Here is a 16,237-nt window from a genome sequence, read left to right as displayed (position 1 = left end):
TCGAGATCGGCTTTGGATCCATCTTGTACTCAACCAAAGGCCTTTGTGTGTTCTCTTCATGTTTTCTTGTTGTGAATTCCTAAACTGACTTAGGCTTGGGATGTTGAATTTGCAAAGAATTTCAAATTCCCCATTTTGACTGTTTCAAACTTCCATTTACTCACCTGTCTCAGGCAGGTTTCTTTGAATTTCAAATGCAATGATTCAGAGTGGACTATACGCATGGTAGAATGAAATAGAGCTTTAAATGTGTTTGCTTTAGGACTTTAAATCTCAAATTATTTTGGGTATACATAAAACATATGCAAATATAGACATTGAAATTATACAGTGATACTTAACAGTCGGGCAGCAATAGGCCTTACATTTTATATTATTTAGTCCTCAAAAACACATTGTAAAGATATTCATTGAATAAAAATCACATTTAAATTGCAAATACATTTTCTCTATGCAGGGTATCCAAATTATAAGGACATGTTAAGAAATCCAGTTCTCTCTAATCTTCAGAATTGCAAGAATTAGTGTTTTGCTGATCCAAGCTGAATTCTTATGTTGATAACATATCACAGTTGCCTGGGTCTTAGAACATAACTATTGGAGGAATTTAATACACATTCTCTGGCCTTCTGTATTGCTTGGAATGCTGCACAATCCATTCTTTGGTCTCTAATATTACAATAACCTGTTCTGGAAAGAAATTTCAAAATGTTTGCAGCTGATAATGTTATGTTGCTTTATAAAACAAATGTTCTCAGGTACAATCACATTTAATTTCGCTTTGCAAGGGAAGCCATTTGAAAATGGTAGCAAGAAACATGTACAATCAAACAACCAGTTCTTTATACCACTGTCTCTCTTACTCTTTTGGAGTGGCTTTCTCTCAGTTTATTCTAAGCCCTCATGCTTTGCTTGAAAGTTTATTACAGCAGACATTGAGCATATGCTGAACGAAAACAAGATTGAAAAATACCACCCTCAACACTAAAGACCCTGTCAACTTTTGACCAGTTGCCACACTACCTTTATTTGCAAAAGTCATTGAATCATTGGTAAACCAGAAACATTGTTCTCATTTCTAGTCCATCCGTGCCCTGGAGAGGATGTAATCAAGTTTTCACTCCAAATCTGCTTCAGAAACCACTATGTTATCAGTTATTTCAGAAGCATGGTGGACTCCAACAGATGTGCACTGATGGTTCTTCTCTGCCTGTCACCTGTTTCTGACACCTTGGGCCACAGGGCTTCAACCTTTTGCTCAGAAGATGTTTTGAAAACTCCCATCAGCCTTTTCCAGCATAGTTAATAGACTTGTAGTTTAAAGCACATGGACAGCCCCAAGTTGCAGGCCCCTGCCTTAGATCATTGCACCCTCCTTTTCCAATGTCACAGATGTCCCCACCAGCCCACAACTGGTTCAACTAATTTATGACTAATCACTTACTAACGGTTTGCCAGGGTCTATTTGCTGCCCCAGCCAATCCTTCTTTATGTGGATTTCCCCAAGTCTCAATTTTATTTCTAACTCTCTTCAATATTCACATGCAAACCTTAACAGACAGCCTCACATCATATGCATAAGGATAACATATTTATGATGACATTTCTCAAATTCATACCAGCTGCTCAGGTGAAATATTTTCACATCTAAAGCACATCACTCTAAACTCAGGCAAACGTATCATCACAGAAGGACCAATGGTGTAGGAACAAAATTAAGATCTTCAGTCTCAAAATCAATTGAATCCACACAAGGAAAACATGGAGGCTTTTCAGAAACTAAAGGACCCTACCAGTGTGAGAAGTTTGAAGAGTCTGTTGAATATGCTGTGCTGCAAGTTAATTGAAAACTATACAGAGATTACTCAGCCTCCTACTAAATTAATACATTAATCTGTACCTTGGAAAGGAAGGGAAGAACAGCCTGCAGCTAAGTTAAAGTACAGCTTGGCCGAGGCCCAATGTTTGTCTACTGCAGAAGAGGACAATGTTCCTTACTTGAGATTGCAGGTTGTTCACAGTTTTTACATTTCCTTCTGTATTTAACCCCGTTGTCTACTCTTTGGTTGTTATCAGTGCATACGCCCATTTAATTTTTGTTCTGCAAACAAAAAGTAAGTTGGGGTTAGCCTTTTCCACATTTATTGAAATAGAAAGTTTGATTTTTACCTTCAATAAAATATGGGTTCGAATATTTAAAAATCTAGAACACAGATGGCATACCACCCCCTTTCTTGATGTCATCTTTGATGTCCTGGGTGTTACTGTTAGCAGTGCACGGTGGCGCGAGTTATGGTTGCTTATCTTACCATAACTGCCGAATTTCAGGGGTTTTTCAGTTTTACTTTGAACCATAATGTCCCTCTAACAAAGTTTTTTCACTGATTTTCATAGGTTTTTAGTAGCCCAACTTAACCATAACGTCCCTTTAACAAAGTTTTTTCTACTGAATATATACATATATATATATATATATATATATATACATATCATATATATCATTCCTATCAAGAAATACATGATCAGAGAGGATTTGGCATAATTGCCAATATGACTATGCAATGTCTTTTACCCGTCCATGTGTTTAAAGTGCATTGTGCTACCAATGAGAGGCACTTATATAATTTAAAAGAAACCACAGAACCTAACATAGACAAACCACATTTACAGACTTTAACTCCTCTTGATGAAATTACACACTTCAAAATTGATGCCAATAATTAATCCGCAAAACCACATCAAACATAAAATTCCAAACATCAGAGAAATGAATCACAAACAGAGAGGGAAACACAAGGGAAGGAGAAGAAACAGTGGACCATCATCTGCACCTAAAAACACATTGAATGTCTGGAATGAACTGGCAAGAAAATTATACTTGTTTCTTAAAAAAAAGTATATAATCTATATGTTGTCCTTGGGGAAATTGAGTTTCAAAATCTAATATCACTTGTGTTTCTTGCTGTCTTAACATCAATTCTCTATTCCCCCTTCTCAATGGCTGGAGTATGTTTGTCAGACCAAACAACATAAACCAGTCAATTCACATACATGGACCTCTCTAAAATGTTTTGCCATGGTGTATGATTGGTCATTGTTTTTGTATTGCATGGATATTTTGTAACAAACATAATTTAAGCCTGCAAACCCCTGCTCCCAACATACCATTGAGAATATAGACAAATTTAGTGTTGCATGACATCCTGTACTTATTCTTCACAGTGTGTTTGAGCACAGGGTGAACGTATGTACTGCAATTATTTGCATATTGACATGCTTTACAATTCATAAACTTATAAAAACCTTGGCCTGATGTTTGTATCCATTGTGCACCTGAAACAGTGGATTCATTCTGCATGAAGCTCAACACAAGAAGGTTTCTAACCAATATAGATTGTCTAAAGGTAGTGCTTTGTTTTTTTTAAATGCAACCTTGGCTAAGCTTTTGTCAAGCTTCAACACATTTCAATGTCTATTAATGATTGATCTGATGCTTTTGGCATAGTCATCGTAAATGATGATGAATCTTGTTTCACTCTCTTTCGTGTTAAGTACTATGGTCTGGTTGATGGACAAAAGAAGTGTATCTCTTTGCATTTTGCAAAGTTTACAATAAGCCCTCTCAATAATTATTTTAGGGTAAGTCTGAAACTGATCTCTATAACCCCTCCCTGTGATCCTGCTCTTACAATAAAAAAATCTGACATCAAACAGTTTTGTCCAACCCTCAAAAACTCTCCATAATGTATACTGTACACAAGACTCTTGGGTTGGCTACTGGTACCGTGTAATGGGGAATGGTTCCCTGTAGGTTTCCTGCAAAGGATGGTCTCAATTTTACCTTTACTCTGCATGACTACCACATCCAAAAAGATGACACTATTGAGACTGTGGGATTCTGTAAATTTCAAATTTAATGTCTTACTGTTCAATATATTTACAAATTCAAGACAATCTTTTTCAATCCCCTTCCAAATCATAAATAGGTTGTCTATAAACCGTAGCCATATAATCATTTTGTCTGTGTAATCAACATTATCATCCGTCCACCATTATACATTTCTCAAACTGCCCCATCGTCAAATTAGCATACATTGGGGTGTATGTGGACCTCATTGCAGTACCCTGCAGTTGTCTGAAAAATGGACGATCAAACATGAAAATATTATTGGTTAAACAAAATTCAATCATCCATAGTATCTTTTCAGTATCTCATATTAAGAAAATGTTGACCTGCTCTAAGACCTATACCATGCTGAATAGACATATACAAGGATAACACATCCATTGTGGTGGACAAACAACTATTCACCCCATGGAATTTCAATGATTTTCCACAAGAAATCTTTGTAGTCCTGTAAAAATGAGGGTAGAGTGGACACAAAAGGTACCTTGTCGATCAATTTAGAGAAATTGTAACCCAACAGGGTCCCAATTTGTCTACCTAGTGGTTCCTTAAGGCCTTGATGAACTTTGGGGAGAAAATATATAGTTGGTATTACTGATTTTTTGGTGAAAAGTAATCTGCACATCTCCTCATCCAATAGCCCCTCCATTTTCCAATGATTAAAAAAAAAATTCCATTTCAGCAATGGGGTTGTTTAGTGCCATGCTATAACATGCAGTGTCTTTCAATTGTCTATTGGCCTCGTTGATGTATTATATTCTGTCCGTGAGTACCACGTTTCTACCCTTGTCAGAGGGTTTAATGATGCTTGCTGCCATATTCTGGCCATCAGATGCCCCGCACAATCTGGCTACTGGCCATGACCACGATGGACCAACAATGAGGTTAAAGTGGGCATGGCCACCATGGACAGGCTATGTTGTAAAGGTTTTCAAAATAGGTATAGGCTTGAGTGGAAATAAAATGCTGTTAATGGCAACAGCCAAAGTACTGGACAGGATTGCAGCAAACATTAGTGAGGAGTATTGGCAAGGACTTGAAAGCATGGTTTTGCAAATCTGTCCTGTGTTTTCTTTTTTCTTAAGTGTGAAAATGTAAGTTCAAAAAATCAAGGACATTGATGATGTCATCTTTGATGTCCTGGGTGTTAGGATTTGCAGTGCACTGTGGTCACACGAGTTATGGTTGCTTAGCTTACTGTATCTGGTGAATTTCTGAGGGTTTCAGTTTTACTTGTAACGATAATGTCCCTTTGACAAGTTTTTTTTATTGAATTTAATAGGTTTCTAAGTATCCTCCATATGATGCAAACATGTTCACTGTAACTTGTTTTGTTTACAGAGTACAGATATGAGTCCAGGCAGCAGCAACACCTCTCTTCCTATAAGTCCAATTGCAGAATGTCCATTTCCTTTTAAGGTAGGAGGCTCTACTTTACTTCATCGAGGATGTATATATACTCTGAAGCATTTGGTTAAAAACATTTTTAAATGAATTTACGGTGCCTAAAACTATAAGACAAAACCACTTGATGTTGACACTACCCTTTGAGTACATTTCACCAGATATTTTAGTTTACTCTTGTTTAAATAATATAAATAAACAATGGATGAATCAAGTTCACACAAATTAACTTTTAATTTTGAAGCTATCAAAAAATGGAGTTATTCCCTTGCCTTATGATCGAATGTAAAAGAGTGTTCTATATCCCTGAAATGGGGCGAATAATCTAAATATAGTTCTCACTGATACATTTTCTAAAAAATAGGATTTCCTGATGGGAAATGGTCCAGCGGGCTTGAGGATGGCTGCTTTCATCTAATTTCAATTCATGCATTCATTTACTGCTTTTGTGGCGGTGGCCTTTGGTGTGACACTGGTGTGACTGGCACAAGCATGTGAATGGTATGGTACATATCAACAACACGTATGCATTGGAGGCAGAGTGTCCAGGTATCCTGCAGAATATTTCATATGCTTTGCACTGGGAAACAAAAGATACAGCTCAGAACAACCATGTTGGCCATGTCAAATTGCACAGGCTTAATCTCTGGGAAAATGTGGCAGCAACGCCCTTTGGAGTTGGCCCCATCCCCACCCTCTCTGGTCCCCCTGTGATGTTCCCTTGTGCCCCCCTCCCTTCTCGCATGCAGGTGTTGCCTGTTTTTCTTGATTCTTCTACCATGCTCCCCGTCCCCTCCAGCCTACTTCTGCAGGAGTCTGTCCTGATACATTCTGGTTTCACCATCACTGTCTTGTGGCCAGTGCTGGCTTGACGTTTATGGACTTCATTGATTCACGGTGCATCACCCATTCCCAACTCTTCTACTGGAGTTCCTTTGCATCCTGTACTCATGGTGGCCCTGAAAGCACGGTGGGTGATGCACATAGCCTTGAACAGGGAGCCAGTGCAGGGCACCAAGGGCAGGTCTCATGTGCTCGCTAGGGCCTAGGGCTAGGAGGAGTCTGGCTGCCGTCTTTTGGACCCTTTAGAATTTTCAGAGTTCAGATGCAGGGGTACCCGGGTATAGGGAATTGGAATAGTCCAGGCCAGAGAGGATGATAGTTGAGATTGTGGCAACTCTGTGAGGGTAGGAGAGGTAGGGGAAGATCTGTCAGAGAATGCATAGGTATAGATTGCATGATTCTGACACAAAGTTGATGTGATTTCAGAGTGTCAGTTCTGTATCCATGGTGCCTCCAAGGTTCTTTACTGTGTTGGGGGTATGAGGTGGAAGGTCTAGGGAGGGCAGGAAGTGGGTGGGTTGGGGGAAGAGGGCAGTCTTCTGCAGATCATGATTTCAGTTTTTCCGGGGATGAGAAAGAGGTGGTTAGCCGTCATCCAGTGGTCGATTTCTGTGAGGCATGAAGGAGGGTCAGGGGTGTTAGAGGTGTCCTTTGAGATCTTGAAGATGATACGGGTGTCATCTGCATAGTTGTAGCAAGTCATGTGAATTCCTAAGTGCCGGGAGGGGGCTCAGGTAGAGGATAAAGAGGGTAATATGTTAAAATAACGGAAAGATAAAATCGAGGCTGAAAACACAGACTTTTTTTGTCTAATTTCCAGATATATATATATTATTTTTAACATGTTTTTACATTTAAATGCAGGGTACAACCCACCACAGCTCCCTCAACACTCCCACCCCCTATTTAATGTATTCACTTGATCAACTCTCCATCTATATAGGTAGTCAATATTTACAAACAATTCAAAAAATTTGATCTAAAAATGTTGAGGTTTCTGCCTTGATTGTTTCTTTTTTGTTTTTGGGGGGATTACCGATAAAGACAAGGGGTGATGGGGAGACACACTGTGGTGACAGGGCACAAAGTCAAGGAGAACAGAGGCATGGGAGTAATTTGAGTTTGGTTGATGAAGGAGGTTATCCACTTCAATGCTGCATCCCTGATGCCGAGCAAGTGGAGTCTCTTTATGAGGCTGCAGTGGTCAATGGTGTCAAAGGCCACCAAAAGGTCAAGGAGGACGAGTGCTTAAAGCGTTTGAGCCAACTCTCCACAGCTTGCATTCAACTACCATGCATATGCTAGAAACCCACAATACCATATTTACATGCGATTGCATAACTAATTACTCATTCGATTCATATAGCATGATGTTGATTTCCGTAAACATTTTCTCTGACACAAATAATTGTTATTGATTTTAACATTATCATTTAATAAAAAGCTAATTAATTTTTCTAAATGCTGTCATGGAATAAAGTGTGCTTCGTAGATGTAGTGTTGGATTATTTAATAGTAGAAATGTTAGAAATATAATCATTTGATATAAAGGATGACTACATGTGTGCACGGTTTATTAGTGAGAATCTCACAGGCAGGCTAGTTCTTGTTTCTGCAAACCAGTTAAAAATGTATCAATATGTAATTGTGGCGATTTGCCCAGCAAAAATTTGGGGGAGCACATTTCCAGTGATTTCATTTGAATTAAACATGTTTGATTCATAATACAGCCTGGTTCTTGTCCCAGAATTGTAGGGTGAAGTTGTATACCAGGGGCATTAGATTAAGGGAAGCAATTTTGCAATATCTACAATTACATTTATAAAAGATCTGACAGGAAGTAGATGATGATATACAAGCTGGGTGAGGTTGCATCATATGGGAGGCATTTGATGAAGCAGTCGGGGATTGCAAGACTTTGCTTTGAGTTCAGGATAATGACGAGAGCATCATGTGTTGAAGGTTGAATGTTTCCCACTTGAGATGAGACATATGCGGTCTGATTGTCCAAGGGTCATTGAGCTTAATACTGTGCTTTATGGTGCTGAAGTTAACTAAACAGTGAGTGGTTTAGATTTCATGACATCTGTTGTGTGGGAAATTCGTATGTGGGGTGTTATCATGCAGTCAGCAGCCTAGCTGCCTCAGTAGACAGAGCTATTTTGAAAGCTGTGAGATGTTCTGGGGTATCATCTGTGCACTAGGTTTTAGCAAATTTGCACATGTGGTTTGTTGCAATTGAGAATTTGCTTCAACCAGGGCACATAGGGCGTGTTTGACCTTTTTGTTGTTGACTGTTGATGATGTCTAGAAAAAGTTGAGCTTTACAGTTGAAACATTGAAGACTGATTTGATGATTGTTCCAGAGTGTGGTGCAGTTACTTTTCTAAGGGTCATGTGGTGAACATGGATTTCTTGGCATTGCCTTTGGGTAGGAGTTGGTGGGGAGGCATGTGAAAGGGTCTGGTGCTGTGATAATAAAACCAATGGAATTTTGATGTAGACAGAGAAGACAGGCTGAGAGAATAAAGTCAGCACTTTGGAATTACCCAATATGATAATTAGAAATCGGTCAAATGGTACTTTTGACCGAATTTGGCCAGTACCGTAAGATCGCTTTTAAAAAAATACCAGACATGTGGAGCTTAGGTTGCGGGGGTGTACCTCGCTGCCCATGTTTGGTATTATTGGGCTTCAAGGGTTGCAGGGGTTTCCCCCGCTTCCTCAACATTCGAGGCGGGGGACCAAGAAAAAAAATTGAAAAAAGAAAAAGGGACCCTGCAGCGTTGAATCCGACTTGAATTAGAGGAATGGATCTGACGCTGGAGGGGTGCAGGAGAAGCGGCGGCGAGCAAGTAGGTAAGTAGGGGACGGGGTGTTTTTTTTAAAACATATTATTTACTGTCTTTCACTGCACACAGCTATTTCTGATTGTATTAAGCCTTTTCAATTGCTTACTTCAATGTGCGTACAATCTGCTACATCTAGCATATTTATTATGGTCAGTTCTCCGCAATCTAATCTCAAATGAACAAACAACCCCAAACCAGCACTTTTGCTTGCCTGGTGCGGGATCCGTGTAAGTAGTTGGTAGGCAGCATTAATTATGGAGGTTTTACCAAAAGTTTTTTTTTAACATTCTTTATAGTTGGGTGCTGGGTTTGTTAGATTGGTTTATTCCTAAAATAAAAAAAAAACTGCTTCATGCCAGTGATTGGGATGGTAGTTGAATAAAAATGTAAGTAGTTGATTGACAGCAATTGAGATGTATTCTCTGAGGTATTTGACAGACATGGCTGTCAGGGATGTGTCATGGGCTTGGGTGTGATAATCCAGGGGGATGTTTTGTGTACGATGGCCCAAATGGATGAATGAGATGACTAGGGACATAACAAAATAAATTTGCTAAGATTGATTTGTTGTGACATTGAAATCTGGCTTTCTCCGGGACGTTTTGAAATGGAGGAACAATTAATTCATACTATCTAAGGCATGCATTCAGACACTTAATCACTCATTAACTCACTCAGTCACTCACTCGCTCATTTTCACTCACTTAACAACTTACAAATGAATATCGAAAAGAGTGCTTGGGGTCCTTCCCAAATATCATTTGTGAGTTTCCCTAAAACACAATGCTCTATCGCTCTTATGGGCCTTCCAGTTTGGAAGATCCTCCTCCATGTCCACTGCTTGTCAGCGCTGTGCTTGATGATGTGGTTGGTTCATTATACCTTTAACCCCTTAAGTGCCAAGGACGAGTATGCTCGTCCTTTTCCCATAGACTTACACAATAGCCTGGCACTTAATTAACATAGCTGAAGGTCACTATGACAACCTACTCCTCCTGTCCCAGTCTCTGCCCATTATCATTCATCTCTGACCATTTCGTTTTTTTTAGGGAAATGTAATGAATTGTGTTGCACTTCTATGACATTTACTGTTAATCCGATCTCTGAACACACCTTTGAAACATCTATCAAATGAACCTTATTCTTTAAAAGATACAGTGGAGATTTACACCACATCTGATACTTAATGCCAGCTGTTATGCTGTCATCCGGCTTCTTGTGGAAATCAGTTCTGCGAAAATCGACGTCAAAACTCGCAACCGGAAGTGTGTAGGGCAGTCCTCATTCATTGGTTCTGGCGAACATATTTTCCAACCTTTTAAGTGCCAAGGACGAGTATACTCGTCCTTTTTACATAGACTTCAATAATAGCCTGGCACTTTAAAATATACGAGGTTTGATTCAGTCACTGATATATTACAGGATGAACTATCTGAGGGGACTTTCCTGTCAATAAGGCTATCCCTCAAGGCCTTGCTCTCAGGCAGTGGTGGAGGTAGGGTGTGGGGTGGCAGGCAACAGCGCCCCCTCCAGGCTCCTTTCCGATCCTATGCCGTTCCCCCACCTGCAGTGTATTGCTTTTGACCGGTATCCCATGAGTAGTACTTCGCCCCCTTTGGCACCAAACCCTGCCTCTGCCATTGCTCCCTCACGTTTAGGGACATCAAGCACTGTACAAATGGCCTTTCAGTTGTCTTGACACTTGCTTTTCAATGCACACATGCCAACTATTATATCCAGACTGTGGCTCAGTAAGTGAATGTTCACTCACTCACCTCCCTTCTCCAACATGCGCACTGTGCCAGGTAGAGAAAGACGGAAAAATAACAGGTTTTCAGAAAACATGATCAAACGGCAGTTTCCAATGCACTGTTTCCCGCCTACTCGGCAGCGCGCTCTTTCATTTGCACTCTGCGTTAAGTTAAGGACAGCAGGCTTGCTTTGCCTGAGAGCTCATGTAAATGTTGATTGCAGCCGAATGAAAAGGTCAAATGCGTCTCACAACGAGATGTCATTAAGTCAAAATAAAAGTAGGATAAAACGTCGCTGTTTTTTTTGTTCTTTTTCCATTCCTTACTGATGCACTTCAAGAGAGCAGTGTTGTTTCCGTGGTAATGGGAGCAGGTAATTCTACAAGCAGGCAATCAAGCCCAGGCATGAGCTGTCAGCTTCTAGTACTGTTTTCATTTTCCAGTGCCATTTGTTCAAAATTGATACCAAACCTTACTATTAATCGATACAACAAAGCGAGGTCAACCATTTTTGCATTGTTTTGAATCTTGACATGTTGCTTGGAATGACGCTTTAATCGCGTGAACCGGTAACTTGTCAGGCCATTGCACAGAGATGCATGACCCAATAAAACGCGCAAAGTAGACAGTCCGTGTAGAGTGCACAGAAGTCTTTGTGATGCTTATATTCACACATAGTCTGGCCCTTCAATGCTTATCATGCACATCTGTGCAGCAATTATATTGCAGGCAGATCGTCACACGGGATCAGTCTCATTATTTCTTCACAGTGATCCCCTTTTAACACCTGAAAAGGGATTAAGATACTTTACATTTCACGTCTGTTGATTTCCTACTCACCATATGAAATCAAAATGCACGGCCGTACTGTGACACAATCCTTCAAAGTGCCTTGCTTCCCTAGATGTTGTTTCATCAATCCCTCAACCTAGTCGTTTCTTTATTGAAGAAGAGTCCAGAATCAAATCTCCACTGGCCATTCAAAATGGCAGCCACCATGTGTGTCCCTGTGAGGTCTAGGAGCCAAATCATGGACCAAGGTAGACCCATGGTATGGGCTCTAGGGGAGGAGGAAAGGGAGGAGTAACAGAAGCAAGCAAGATATGTCCTCTTCATCCTTCATCCATGTACATGAGCAGTGACAAGAAAATCAAGTTTGGTTAAGTTACATGTCTTTACATCGAAAACTTCCCAACGAAATTAAAATGCATCCAAGGTTATCCAACGTAAAAATGTACATCTTATGCATTTTTATTTTTTTTTTATTTTCGGGGGGTGGTCTCCCCAATACACACGTTTTGTTTTCCTTATCAACCCACCCCAAAGAAAATTAACCCTTTACCCCACACAAATATGCGTTTGATGCATATTCTTTGTTGCATAAGTTTCGATGAAAAAAGTTTTGTTTTAACCTTTTTCGATGGAAAGACTGCATACCGTTTGACCATAAACGATAAATACAGATATCATGCTGTGTTGGAAATGGAGGATAGATGGCAATTAAGCAAAACTAGCCCGCTAAACAGCCACCACACACAGGATCAACCAGGGTATACAATTGTTTCGGGCACCAATGAAAATTGGCAATTCATCCCTTTTGTGACACACTGGTTGACTAGCAAAACTACTAGCCACATAGTGAAGTAACTGATCAAACTGGCCTACATTGGACAAGAGAGTGGGCCACTTTGATCGATAAAATTGGCCCACACTAGCATTTTGTGCTTTTGGTTCGGGCATTGCCCCATTGCCTTGTAGGCCAGTCTGCGCCTGACGACGAACAGAAGGTGCTCCTGTGCCGTTAATGACTGACATTTCTGGAGCATCTTAGTGGTTTGGGAAAAAGGTGACCCATTGACCTCATTTACATTTTATTTTGCAATACTTGAAGGTCGCATAATAGCCATTTACAGAACGGATTATTGCTCTCCCTATGCATCCCAGGTGAGATTCATCTGATGATTAATGCATTTTCCTGAATAGGTGAATACAGTGTGTTGTAGATCTAATGATGCAGTTTTCATGCAAGATTATAGTCAGTTGGGAGTCAAAGTAGATGCACAATGTTTTGACCTTAGTTATGAATCACACATAGACCTGTTGAATTGGGAATGGGTGGATCCTTTTTTTGCATTGGCTGAAGTAGAAATAAGGGCAACCTCAGTTTTAGATTTATTTAAACTGATTCACTTGGAGTCCATCAAAGTCTACATAGTGGACAATATTTCCGCTAGTCTGATTATATTGATCATGATTTTCAGGGAGAGTGAAGGAGAGTTTAGCGTCATTTGTGTTTTAATTACAATTACTACCTGTATCAAGCATGATAAGTAAGTCATGTTGTGGTTTTAGACTGCTTGAATTTTGTCAGTGACAAGATCTTCCAAGGAAGTACAGTTGCTTTCATTTAAAAGAAATATGAAAACCTACATAGCTGTACTCTGTAAATTGAATTGGAGCCCTCAAAGCACATCTTGTAAAAAATACCCACATAATTTCTCATTGGGAAGTAATTTAGGGCGCTCACTGAGGGACAGGAGGATAGCTCAGGGGCAATACAATTTTTTTGGAAGCAGGACAGCACACAGCAACACAGTTTCAAGTCCCGGTCTTGTGCTTAGTCTCTGGTATTAAGTGTGTTTTAATTAATAATCCAGCTCTGGCCTTGGAACTTCCGGTTCAGGAAAACGAGACACATCACTTGACACGATTCTAACTGCCCCAACGTCATGCTAAAGTGCTTCCTGCAAGGCATGAAACTTTTCTCCTCTTACAGGGGTCTGGAAGCATGGGAAAGAATGGCACCAACAGAGGGTTGACAGCTGAAATAAAAACTTTTCGAGGGTTAATCAGCAATTTAAAACTATAGAGAGAGTTGTCTTCTTCCACAACCGGATCAGCCAATTCCTGAGACCGCAATAGAGAACCACTGTCAATTGCCTCCAGCTGAATGGGTGACTCAGCGCTGTTTAGAACAAACGCTCCAAAAGAAGGCGGGGACATTATGTATGACAATAAAACATTATGCATTCTGCTTTTCTGCAGCGATGCACCCTGGAAACATTTCCAGAATTTCACTACATTGAGGAATTCCCCAACCTTCCGTTTGAAGAACATACATATTAAAAGGGTAAGCCCAGAATTGTGTTTCACGACAATATATGTATAAGCATAGATCTCTGTAGAGAACTAGCATCTAACTCCAAACTAACAAAAGCTGTTCTACTCGGGCCACAAAATACCATCTGAAAAGTGTTCTTACTCTACTCTTGAAAAAATGGCAACCAAATAGAGAAAGGGGATCTTAAGAGATACTTTTAAAGAATTCCAGGTTAGGCCAAAGGATACTGCTGTTCAAGTGTCTCTTTACAGTAAATGTTCCTCAAAATGAATATAATGGTTTACATCCACAGCATATTGGTTTTTTAGAAGGTTTTGTGGCAGCTGTCCAAGGAATCCTGGACAAGAATACTGAACAAACCGCAAATATATTTCACAGCATCTTGGATCCCCAAATAGAAGAGTGAAATATAAGAAGACAATTGAGAATTAGGGGAGAAGCAAATGAGCAAAGTATTTTAGGGGTAGTTATTCAACAGCTTGGACTTGCGGGCCCGTTATTAGCGCCTTCCCCATTCCCATTGAGCCCTATGGGGGCTCGAATGGGAATGGGGAATGGTATTTGGCATGGGGACTTACCGGGCCCGCATAGGTCGGAATGTCCCGGTAAGTCCCCATTCCGCCTACCCAGACCCGGATCCGAGTTTGCAGGCAGCCATGGTGCTAATAGCACCATGGCTGCCTCCAAACTCGGAATGACGCCCTAAAATATGAAGGAAAGACTGGAGCAAAGACAACTCTATAAACTATACACTCAACCTTTCCGGTATCCAGTGTTAATAACAAAAAGTTAATAATGAACAATATTTTTGATGAATCATTTTTACTGAAAAAATACCAAATTAAAATATATATATATATATATATATATATATATATATATATATATATATATATATATATATATATATATATATTGGGGAGTGGTAAGGGATTAAAATGGTTGTGGTGAGGGGGTAAGAGTCGGGTTATAAACAAAGGGAAACAGAGGTCTTGGGGGGACAGCCCAAATTAAAACAAATAAATGTGTATTTTTTTCGCTACAAATGTTGCGTTAAAAATGTTTTTTTGTTATTTATTGATATGTTAATATCACAAGGAACCAACCTTTCCTGGTGTGTAAACAATACAGCAATCTCCCAAAGTATTTATTGAAATTCCCAAACTATTTTTTCAGAATGCAATACCCTACAAAAGAGGCATTAGAAGCTAGAAATAGACATGGTGAAAATGTGGTAAATGTATACTTTGTACAGTTAGTAGTCATAAGGAGACCCTACAACACCTTCTATTGTTCTGCACAGTGGTAGTCGATATAAGATCATGACTTTTAGGTGCATTTTTTGAGGAATTGTCAGTGGCAACCGCAGGTGAGTGGTGGATTATGTTTATGTGTGAGGAACCGACATCTCTGATTATAGCATTGATTCATTTTTTAGCGAAGGTTTTTAAATTAATTGATCAACAAACAATGTAAAGGGAGGGTGACGTTAGGATATTTAATATTTTCAGTTTGATATTTCATTAGTTTGGACTCCATTGTTTTGACTGTTCTTACATGAACATTGAATGTGGTTTGTAACGTTGCTTTTGTTATATCATGAGGGTGACGTGTTTATATTAAGGCAACCATCAACATAAATAAATCAAAACAAAATATATATGACATGTTTATCATTAAATCACACTTTTCTTAATAAGACTAGCAATCTTCCTCCGAGAGGAGCTAAAATGCAACACTTCTGCTTTGTAAAAGGATTCATGAAGATAGATTGTCTCAATAATATTAATATTTTGGAAATGGCACGTGATTGAGTGGTAGTCAACTAAGCCATTTTCTTTGTGTCATCTTCAGCAGTGGGGTATGACCTGCATCAGTTCATCAGTACATATGGGGCATGTATAGTCCTTGTGTGAGTGTTGGGTCGATGATGTATAGGAATTCCTTGAAAGAGTCTCCAGCTAAGGTGTTAATGATGCCTACAGAAGGTACATCATCTCATAGGAGATGGTCGTCAGGGCTGTAAGGATGCTGCAGATCAAATGTTCTGGTGAATAGTCCTGAACATGAACCATTTGGGCACATCAGGTGATGGGAAGTGGCGCATTACTGTGGCATGGTAAACATGTCAAGATGATGCACTATTGTATCTACCTTGTTAATAAAACATTCATTGATGGTATTAAACATGTCGATAGAATGACTAATTGGAGGTTCCCACCGAGAGATGATGCAGTGTTTTGTGATTTTGGAGAATTAACTCTCAGATTAGCTGCTACATGTATGAGGGCACAGTTATTGGATGCATCCAGCAGCTGTATCTACTTGCAGTAGTATAAAACAGGGCATGGGTAGCTAA

The 16,237-nt window shown here is 39.6% G+C and overlaps 1 protein-coding gene across 1 annotated transcript in view; it reads left to right on the top strand.

The window, feature by feature from the left end:
- CCSER1 (coiled-coil serine rich protein 1) overlaps positions 1 to 16,237 on the top strand; it is a 2,886,772-nt gene that overhangs the window by 2,107,029 nt on the left and 763,506 nt on the right. The window contains exon 7 of the mRNA XM_069630566.1: positions 5,249 to 5,326. Within this exon, the coding sequence (XP_069486667.1) occupies positions 5,249 to 5,326 (78 nt within the window). The remainder of the gene's footprint in view (positions 1 to 5,248; positions 5,327 to 16,237) is intronic.

Source organism: Ambystoma mexicanum, chromosome 6q (assembly GCF_040938575.1).
Source record: "Ambystoma mexicanum isolate Mex_15411 chromosome 6q, UKY_AmexF1_1, whole genome shotgun sequence".
Taxonomy (NCBI): domain Eukaryota; kingdom Metazoa; phylum Chordata; class Amphibia; order Caudata; family Ambystomatidae; genus Ambystoma; species Ambystoma mexicanum.
The sequence above is the reverse complement of the archived record's forward strand: the minus strand, read 5'-3'. Positions and strand labels throughout refer to the sequence as shown.